Raw genomic sequence first — 11,031 nt, 5'->3', positions numbered from 1 at the left:
TTAATAGTAACAGGAATCTATAATAACAAATTCAACATGCTAGCATCGTTTAAGTATATGTATAGCCTATACATCCTTAACAACGGGTTGCGACGTCGACGGCAACAGAAACGTTCTAATTGGAAAAAAAGACGAAAGGGACGCGGGAGGTTGGCCGATATTACACTCACAGTTTGCTTAGGCGCGTGATCTCCGTGATCACCGGGTACTCCTGGCGGTCCTGGATTCTCTCTCGCCGTTTTCATACTCTCCGCTATTTTTTGGAACCGGTTCTTCCTCATTTGAATCCTTTTTGCCATGTAGCCCACCGTCGCGTATTCTGCGAAGACGGAAAGTCCACGCGAGTAATGAGGCGGAACAATGACAATCTAAATTACACGGTGGTCTAACCATTCCCGTGTTTTGGTGAAAGCGCTTATAGCTTATACTAAGTCACTTCTACTGCGAATAACCGTGGTACATTATAACAGTTCAAGAATAATTGCCATTGGCAAAATTAATTTGAAGTAGAGATAATTTAAATTAATTAATAACATTTTAATAAATTCAGTGTGAAATTTTTTTATTTCGAAATCTCGTTGCATTTTTTTAATATATATTTGCAGTCAGTTGGTTGGACATTTAATTATCTTTATACTGATTGGATGTTAAATGCTACTTACCGAGTAGAGATGCGAACACCATGACGAAACACGTGCCCAGGTAAACGTCGATAGACTTGACGTAGGAGATTTTCGGCAGTGCCGCGTTCGTCGAGGACATTAAGGTGGTCATGGTGAGCACAGTGGTTACTCCGAGGGCCACCCGAGCGGGGGTTGCGTTACGGTTCAGCCAAAAGCTCACCCACGAGATAATGACGATCAAGCCCGAGGGAATGTAGATTTGAATCAGGTAGTAGCCCATCGACCGTACGAACTGGATCTCGCAGGCCAGCCGCGAATAATTTCCTACGATTAAAAGATCGGAAGTTAGGACAGGGGGACGGAGAGGCGCCATGAAATGTCTCTTTCCGTTCCTTTCCTTAGTCGTTTCACATGATTATTCATATCTCTCTTTCGCTTCTGCCCTTTCTATTTTATGCTTCCTTTATATCTAAGCAACAGCTATATCTCTCTTTTTCTCCAGCGGTCCCATTCCGTTCCACCTTCCTATTCGCCTCCAATTGCTATTGACATTGACTAACGTCTACACCAGGGGAGAGCGTTCTCTCGTATTTCTTTCTGTCTCTTTACATCGCTTCTTCTCGCTGCAGTAGTCGGATACGCGGCGCACGAGGGCTGTCGTGTTGTCAAGCAAAGTTTCGTGGCGTTGATGGATCTCGTGCGTGCGTTGTGTGTTGCGAGAGAGCAAACAGAATATCGCGTACGCCCGGGGCTTACGCGAGATCGGAACAAGTCGGAAACGGAACGATAAATCCGTGCGGATAAGAAAAAAGTCGAGTTTCTCTGCGCGGATCTTGGTACCGGTTTATATCCTCTTCGCTAGGAAACGCGAAAAGAAAATAGGATTTGCTCGGGGGTCTGATTGCTACGCGCTGCTACGGTTATGAGCTCTGTCGTTAGGTTCGAGCACGTGGAACTTCAAAAGAAAGGACGCGAAAGAGACGTAACGACGCTGTGTCTTGTAGCGAAATTGCTCGTGCCGGAACGAGGCGACGCGACGCGACGCGGCGCAGGCGACGATTACGCTGAGTGTTCCTCGAATGCGATAATATTAACTCGAGCTTTAAGAGAAAATGTAATTCTGCCACGGAAAAGGTTGCCGAGAAACTTCGCCCGAAGTACCTTCTAGTTTTTTAAATCCGTTGTCGTTACGTGCTGCATAATGCAATTAACCTTTTGATAATTAAGCGGAATTTGTTATCGTGTTACGTCTTGTAGAACACGTACACATCTTAATGAGAACGATACAAGTGGGTCCAAAAGACAGTATAAAGGACGAGGACCGAAAACGAGGATCACGTTAGCGAGCTTGAAGATTGCTGTTTAAAATTCAAGCTCGTGCTTCCGCATATGTCCAGATGTGACCGCGAGAAAGAGAGAGATATCGATCGATCGATCGACGATTGCTCAACGTAGAGTAACGTTGCTGCGAGCGACATCGTGGCTGCGGACATCGGATAGCGCAAACGTGTCTCTCCACCTTACCCATACCCGTTAAAAGCGAGGGTTGATCATCATCATCATCATCATCATTATTATTATTATTATTATTATTATTTTATGTATATTATTTTTGGTCGGTTGGTGGGGGTGGGGTTCTATTCATACGTTACCGGTAGTTAGACTAATCTCCATGGCTCGTTGACGGTGACCAAGGACCTTGAACTGAGGCAGGGAGACCTCGTTGCTGACACCGACGCTGTTCGGGCCCTCGTTCCACTTGTACCGGATGTCCCTCATCGTGTATCCGACTGAAAAAATAGAGAGACCCCCCGCGGTTGGTACGTACCTTCGCGGAAGCCCTCAAACGCGATTCAGCTCCGAGGGGGCCTCCACTTACCTCGCACCCCCTTTCAAAACCCCAACAAGTCCGCTCTCTTTCTCTCTACTTTCCTCTCTTTCGTTTTATATACACATACATTTACATAATTTTTACTTCCTTCGATAATTCACGTTCCTCTCTCCACCTTTCATTCTCCTATTCTCCTCCTCTGTCTATCTGTCCCTCTCCGTTTACTCTTATTCTGTCTTACTTCGTCATTCTCACCACGGAGAACCATTTGCATACATCGTTTGACGAGGGACGATAGAAATTGTACACGAGTGCAGGAGGACGTGCGAGCGGAAATTAGTCTTTCGTTTACCTGTTCTCTCTTTTCCATAGGACGATCTCGCAGTCGATCGTTGCCCACGATCGACCTCGAAGGGAGGTCATGTTTTCTTTACTCTTATCTTTTCTTTCTTATTCCCTGAGAGCCCGTCGTGTCGTTTCTGATCTGATGTTGTGGATGGTTCGTCAGAAGTCGACTTCGTACTATCCTCCTTTGCGAATCGCGAATTAAGATAGCAAATCGCAACGGCGAGAACATTGACATCAGATAACCGGGTAAAATAGTACGTCGTCGATCTCGGACCCGTGATAAAGGACTAAATCGGGAACGAGATGGATTCGTATGATCGGGGGAGTTCGTCTTCGTCCTATGTTCCGTGGATTCAAAGATCGATGAAGTCGATTGATTAGTCGATCGGTCGATTGGTCGAGCGAATGAGCCCCGGGGACGACTTCGTCCTAACGGGCAAGCCCTTCTTTGAGCGGAACGATCGATTGTGTCCGCGGTATAAGGCAACACGGTGAACGGTGCATATCGGTGCGAAACAAAAGAGAAAAAAAATACAAAGAACAGATTAAAAACAGTGAACAAAAAAATGGTATAATATATATTTATATGTATATTTACAGAAATGAAAGTGGAACCGTCAGAACGAAAAGTAGAAAATGCTCTGCACACATATCGTACTATACATACACATATGCACGTACAGATATGTATATATATAATATAACGGCGTGTACACGCGTGTAGACATTATTTTATAACAAGTCAGTAATTTATTCAATCATCTGCGCGAGAGCCTCTGGACGAAGTTCTGAAGGAAGAACTAATAAGAGGGGGATATCTACCTGTAGATAGGTGTATGGTTGTATGTCGTTGCCTGTGACCGAGCACGCGAAACTGCGGTAGTTCCACCTCGTTCGAGATGCCGACCGACTGTAGGCCGGCGTTCCATTTGTACCGAATATCGCGCATTGTGTATCCAACTGCCGGGAGAACAAGAACACAAATATCTTCGCTCTAACATACAATAATTAGACACTCAAGTTTTGTGTGGTAGGTCTTTAGGGGAACTTCTCGGGAGGACACGATTGTCCCGGGGGTCAAGGGTCAGGACGGGCTGGGGTTTCATCAGGTCGTAGATAGAAGCAAAAAAGTTTTATCCAGCACCCTAAACCGCGACCGCTCTGCACGATGTTATTCATAAACACACGTGATTTCTATTTTTATAAAATAATAAACGAATAAACACATGGGTTCCATTTTTGTCTATATCAATTATGTTTAGCTCGGCTGAAGGTGCTTTTCGGCGCTGCAAAAATCGAGCTAGGTTTTAAAATTATCGTCGACCAGAATGACTGAAGTCCGTTCGGTCGATTATCAGACGCGATTGAAAACGATAATAACAATAATAATAATAATAATAATAATAATAATAATAATACTTTGAACGGATGCGCGTGTGCAGCGTTTATAATCGTTTTTACGGACGTATGAGAAGTATTTCGCTTGTACCAAGTTTTAACTGACGCGACGTTAAATTCCCAGGCTAGTGCGATTTTTCCATCAACGGTATCGCTCGGAGAATTACTTTCCTATACGTCCATAATTTTTCTCGCAAAAATCCGTACAGCGCGGTACAGTGCGAGCGATCGAGGTCACGAGGAGCAGGCTACGAGCAATAACTAACCGATAGAGAAAAGTTGCTCCGCAACGATTTATCGCGTCTACGAGCAGATAGAGCTGCACTCGTCGTCCCGTTTGAAAGGTATCCCCGCGAAATGTATTTTCCGCGATCGATCTCGGAATTCGCACCTATTTATGTTCCTCTAATTCCTCGGCGCGGCCTCGAACGTGCACATACCGGCCCGAGAAACATTCCTCCGTAACTGAATCTTAGGTGATTACGATCGTTACACCGCATTCCAGGCACCAAAGTGGCATTCCATCGCGGCGTCGGCCACATTGCGCGAACATCGGCGAAACGTGGATTAAGCGATCCCTCGAAAGCGACCGAGTATTCGAGATTAACTGCTTTTGTTTTTGGAACACGGAAATACTATTGCCGTTCCGGCCGGGTTCCGTTTGCTCATTTTCAGCCGGCGCGGCGCGGCACTCCGCGCCGAATGCCTCGCCGTAATTCCGGCCCCGGCAGATTTATCTGTGTACACACAATGTTCGCGACTCTGCTCGGGCGTGTGTCGATTGCTACCCCCTGTCCCGATGCTCACTCCCATTCACCGTTGTTAACGTCCGTACCGCTTTCAAGGTACCGTGCAATTTAATTGACGAAAGATTTGCGACGCGATTTTCAATTACTTTTCTTTTCCCTATTTGTCTCGTTTAATGAATCTTTCGAAATGAAATCGCCGTAATGTCGTGTTGAAAAGTTCGCAAAAATACTTGTTTGAAAAAAGCAAGAACGAGTTGATGTTTGCCGATGTTCGTCGCACGTGTTACTACGGCGTATCGTATAAATCCACTACAAATCAGAACGGCGTTGTTTTTCTCGATAAAATAAAAAAAAATGTCCTGGAGTGGGTTAACGTCAAGCATTACAGGGGTTCGAAGGGGTGCGGAGGGAGAGAAGGGAGGAGTGGCCGTCGAGTACCGTAAGAGAAGGAGCGGTTGCGACAACATTAGCAAAGAGTATAACCGTATATAGGATTGTAGTGGTGGTACCAAGTTTAGGTTATATAAGACGATAAGTGGAAAGTGTATAAAGTAGATATGGAGAAGCGAAGAAAAAAAGTTCCGTGCCTCGGCATGCTGTGGTCGTGCGGGGATTTGGAAAATACATAAGGTCAATTTAGTAGGCGGGTGGGTGGCTAGGCGGGCAGGCGGACGGGCGGGCGCGCGCTCCCTCGCGCGTATTCGAGCGAGTAGACGCATAAATACAAGCACACATGCATATACAATCGCATGCTTCATGCCACGTAATTTTGTACGTCATGCCCGATGCCGCATGCTTTGTACTTTACCAGTGACACGAATTCTGAACACGGAATTTAACTTCTTTTTACTCCGGCTGAAATGGTCGTTCGCAATATTCGCGTTCGCAAAGTATGCTATTATTGGATCCCATTTAGCCTGGATCGAATTCGGCCGATCAATTTTTACGTTAACGACGGCTCCCATCGCACGGGAACCATCCTTTTTTTTTTTTTCTTCGAACGGAACGGGCGAATTATTCAAATTACGTTGCGACGACCAATGAAATCCATTTTATAAACTGGCAAGAACAGCTATGAAAGCGTCAATCGGTTTCGCCTGTATCAGATGTTATAACTTCTATGAAAATTTCATATTCGATCAAAGGGAACGTATCGTTCCATGGACGTTTTTAAAAGCTATTTGAAATTCGATTACTTATTCTGTAAATAATGGAAACATCGCTTTTGGCGAGCATGTAAGGTAGGCTACGTAATATTAAGTCTAGCGTGAATTATTAATGGTGCGGCCAATTTGAATTTTAAATCATCGGAAATTCGGTCCTGGGTTAAGAGAGCGGAACAAAATATTCTCGTGCCATAGGCATGCCGACTTCAATCTACGAGCGGGATATCATCGAACTACTACGATCTATGATAACGATGGCATACGCAAAAGTGGTCGGGGAACGGGTATACACCAGTTTTGGAATATATATCGAGAGAAAGACAGAAAGAAACAATTAAAAAAAAAAATGAAAGAATCGGTTAAGATATTTGGGATAACGTAGGCATACCGAACTGGGGCCACGGCACGTCACGTCGTGGCTAAAATGCTGCAGTCGTTTCGTTCTTACATGCGCTGGGCTAGATGCACAATGCGTTTTAATTCGGTCGCACCGTGGTCGACACGTCGTTTTCTGTGTTTAGCCTCCTTCGGGGCTGGCCGTCGTCGGCCCTTACTACGTCCCCGGACACGAGGCTCAGTGCTATATGTCGGAGGCTTTATCAGAGAGGGGGGGGGGGGNGGGGGCTTGGTTTCGTGATAGTGACGGTCAAGTGGTGGGTGGTGGTGGTGGTAGTGGTATTCTGTGACAGTGGCAAAGTGGTGACTTTCGGTGTGTTTAATGTAGCACACGTTCGTAGAGACGGTTCGTCGTCGGAGCCAAAAAATTAAAAATCGTTTTCGATTTGGTTTCTGTCCGGAAAAACTCTAGCATTTACAGCCGTGCTTGTGCTCTACGATTCTCTCGAGTCACGTGTGATTTCTCCGTCAATCTCGTTTGCTTCGCTCCTTTTTCTTGTTTACCAAGTTTCGAATCCGTGGAAAGCTGAACGCGATAGCGGCTGGTCGTATCGAGCTCTGTACACGCGGTTGCGGAGAAATTACACAGAAGTTCGCTAAGACCGACGTGATAATTCACAACAGTGGTACAGATAGGTATAGTGGAGACCCTTCGGAGGATGCTCGTAAATACGCTTTACGGTTGTTTCACGCAGATCGCAATCGAGGATGCAGAAACTTGTACTCGTCCTCGAACTATGCCCGACGGCTATTCTTACGTCTGTATATCCATTCGTACGATATCGTTTTTTTAATGTACGTTTTTCTCATGCATAGACCAGCGCGGAACGTGTCTGCCCCCGCTGCGTGAACGTCGGTCGACTCGATATATCCACCAAACGATAGATTAACGGATCAACCGTATTTCTGCGTGATCGTTCTCACCACCCATCGTTTGGAGTTACTGCAAATTGCACGTCTGTGTGTTCTCGTCGGCGATCGCAATGTCGTGTAACGTTGAAACGCGATTATATTGGGAAAACGCGATGCGGCGCGCCGGTGAAACAGCGATAATGCGTCACGTGCCCGGTGAAAAACATCGCAAATTGGCTCGATAACAAAGGCCGACAATACCGTTTTTTTTTCTCTTCCGAACCGAGCCAAATTAATTCTCGAGCTTGACCAAGTCCGTCGTTAATAACGCCCATGCCATTCCGATAAATCGTAACAATAACGAGAGGGCGTGTAACGCCCGCCGCTAACGAGATTAAAAATAACAACACCAATGAATCGTACACGGGAAAGTTTAATTAATATCCAACCCTCGTTCATGCCAATTGGACGCAGGGAATACAATGAACTTATCGGCTCTCCGCCAATGAAATACGCGCAGGGAGCATTATGCGGCTCGTTACATCAAGGATGATTACGATGGTCCTTAATTGTCGGGTGATAAAGTAGTTTTTGAAACCAGATATTTGATATTCTAATTACACGAAGTTCTGTTCATTAGAACTGATTACCAGCGGGTGAAGAGAATAAATTACCGTCAATTGTCATTAATCAATTGTCTATAATCAGCTGCCGTTCCCAAGTAGACTCGAATTGACATTTTGTTCGCCCGTTTTTATTAAAATTTAATCTACTGTTAACAAGAATCATCATCGTTTTTAATCTCTTCCTAAAGTGTAAAGTTAGGAAACAAAAGAGATGATTTCAGTTTTCTCTGATAGCGACGTGTTTTATAGGTTTCCGAGTTTCTGGGAATTCGACTGTCAACTTTATCAAGATCGGCGTACGACAGTTACCTTCATTTACGTAAGTAGCCTCGATGTTAATCGCTATTAATTACCATCTCAGTGGAGGGAGGCCGGGGGGGGGGAGGAGGGATGGGAGTGGCGCGTAGGCCGCGACAAAACGGGACAGAGAAATACTTCTAACGATGGTAATAATTTCGAGCGGGGTACGAGGCCGGAGCAATTAAGGACGAAGACACGATCCGGCTTTCTGCTCCGCGAAACTAATCGACGAACTTGGTCAAGTTACTTTGATATCTCGAGCGTCCGACTTCCGGCGGCAGGCCTTTAGTCGTATCCTGCAAACGACTGAGTTTTAATATAGATCTCTTAGCCGGGACGAGTTAGGCCGAAACTTTTTCCATTGCCCTCGTATAGATTACCAATCTCCGGTGGACCGCCGCTATAATCAAAGGCACCGGATGCGTTTCACGACTCTTTTTGTTTCTCCCCGCTACCCGGTCTTTTACTATTTTACCATTCCATTTCTACTGTGCACTGGCGGGGGTGGTCGTAATTCAGCTTGTACGTACATTAGGCTCGTCCGCTTTATTCGCTGTGTATATATTTGGCCATCGATAATACCGTATCGTTAGCCAGAGTCGAGGCGAGGCGACGGATTAAATGATGCAATTACCAAACTTATTGATACAGGCGCGATGATTTAATGCCCGTTCAATGATCAGACCGCGCTGTGCCCTGGATCGCGCCACGCCGCCACGATTATTGTTAACGAATTAATAGGTTGTCGTTGTTCCGCTCATTTAGGACGAGTATTACTAACAAGGCGGGATTTACTCGATGTCGCACACGATCGTTTTAGCCAGCATCTCTCTCGAACAAGCGTATCGATGTTTCCGTCGATGGGACGACGATGGTTGACGGGTTTGTAAAGAAAAGGCGTCTCGACGAACAAAGGGACACGCGAGAGGATCCGGGCGTTCTCTCGCGGTTTTCGCAGATCCAATGGTGGCGTGCAATTTGCAGCAGTGATAATCGGCCCGAGCTCGTGACAGTACGTACACGTAGGTAAACAACTACGTACACACAGGGCATTCGCGCGCGCACATACACACACAATTGAGAAAGGAATTCGCAGCCACTCGTCTACACCCACGCAGAGGGTGGTGTTGGTTTGGTTTAGCTTTCCCGTACGTGCCACCGTACACTGGTGTGTTACTAGGGGCTGTTCAGCTTCTCTCTCTCGCATCGCGAGACGATCGCGTTCTCTCTCTATAATCTATGCTTCTCGTAAGGGCTTCGTCACACGTGCTCTAATTTCGAGTCTAATTTGCTGCCTGGCTAAATGTCTTGTCGACGTTTGATATGAAGCACGGTGCGTCGTGATTATTATACAATTATACGTTAAATTATATACAGAATTGCGAACTTCGCGATTACTTTGTAATGAATATACGATTTTCCCTTTGTACGTAAGTTTATCCATATTTATTCACGTGAAACTGTCGCATCGTGTCAAACCGCATACCAAACGTCAGACTAGACGTATCAGAGCAGGCAATCAGACAAGAATTTAGAGCACGTGGGATGAGGCGCTTCAACGCTATTAGCAGCCTAAACGCAGCGGTTCGTCTGATCGAGCCGTGTGTCATCGACTCGTTTACGTGCTGAAGTCGACATCAAGTTGATTGCGTATACCTACAGCGAGCGTTCCGAACGAGACAGGTCGCCTCGGCCATTGCGGCCGCTTCTCGTCAAGGTGCTCTTGTTGTTCGCACACTGTGCCTCGTTGCTCAGCCGCGCGCGTGATTCGATTCGAAACGATCGGACCCGGCGGACTAGCAACTGTAATGCTTTTGATTTCGTCCAAATGGAATTAATCCTTAATATTGTACTGTTAGATGAACTGTACTTCACACTTACTTTTTATAAACATTTAGACAGAATTCTCCTTGAATTCTTTCTGTTATTCTATTTTAGTGTCTGATTTTTATAATTATTGATGAGAATCGCGCGCGCGGCACGGCAAGCTCACGATGTCACGTAGGGTAACAGTCATCGTGAATGGTTGATAGAAAACCCAATAAGAGTGAGCGAGAGCTTGGTGAGTGAGCGAGTGAGTAAGTGGACGAATCGGTGAATGAAGGTGATCCGCGACGATGCCGCGGATCGTGTGACTGATTCGTGTTAGTGAGCGTGTAAAGTGGTGAGTGATGGACAGACAGACAGACAGATAGATAGACAGCTAGAGAGGAGAAGACAGAGAAGAGATAGGGGAGAAGAAGTGTTAGTAGTAGAAGAAAAAGGTATACATCCTGATTCTTCGGGACGGGATTAAACGGACGAGAGAGCGGAGTTGGTCGCGTTGAAGGGGTAGGGTCGGGTAAACGATATTTCGTATGAGCGTGTAAAAGAACATACGAGGTTTCCTCGAGGTTTCTTTTCGTACATTTTCTTTTTCTTTATTTCTTGTTAAGTTCGACGCAAATGTATATACGATAGAAGCGTCTCTTTGAGCTTATCTGAAAAAGGAGTTGTAAGCGCTGTACAGTTTAGTCGGGTTTAATCAACGGCGATCGACCCTTTCGACTGATTCTTTCGTTATCGTGTTTAAATGCCAATTGTTTCATCAATTGTCAACAGAGAATAGCTAATGGCATTTTGAGGTTTTTATTTCCTATTCAATAGAGCAGGGCTTCTTAAACTTTTGTCATTCACGACCCCATTTATGATTGCGAGTTTCTTGAAACATACAAAAATCTTGTAAAAAACATTGTATAAGCA

The 11,031-nt window shown here is 45.5% G+C and overlaps 1 protein-coding gene across 11 annotated transcripts in view; it reads right to left on the bottom strand.

Annotated features, from left to right (window-relative positions):
• Rdl (Resistant to dieldrin) overlaps positions 1-11,031 on the bottom strand; it is a 79,011-nt gene that overhangs the window by 4,702 nt on the left and 63,278 nt on the right. For 6 of the 11 annotated variants that reach the window (XM_026817412.1, XM_026817413.1, XM_018032314.2 and 3 more), the window contains exons 6-8: positions 2,276-2,413; positions 663-947; positions 171-319 (exon numbers count right to left, since the gene is read on the bottom strand). In XM_026817412.1, the coding sequence (XP_026673213.1) occupies positions 171-319; positions 663-947; positions 2,276-2,413 (572 nt within the window). Of the gene's footprint in view, positions 1-170; positions 320-662; positions 948-2,275; positions 2,414-3,624; positions 3,763-11,031 lie in introns of all 11 variants that reach the window. The other 5 variants (XM_026817414.1, XM_026817417.1, XM_026817415.1 and 2 more) reach the window with 1 other exon arrangement.

Source organism: Ceratina calcarata, unplaced genomic scaffold, assembly GCF_001652005.2.
Source record: "Ceratina calcarata isolate Rehan_Ccalc_2016 unplaced genomic scaffold, ASM165200v1 scaffold576.2, whole genome shotgun sequence".
Lineage (NCBI taxonomy): Eukaryota > Metazoa > Arthropoda > Insecta > Hymenoptera > Apidae > Ceratina > Ceratina calcarata.
Note: the sequence above shows the minus strand (reverse complement) of the source record. Positions and strands in the feature narration are given on the sequence as shown.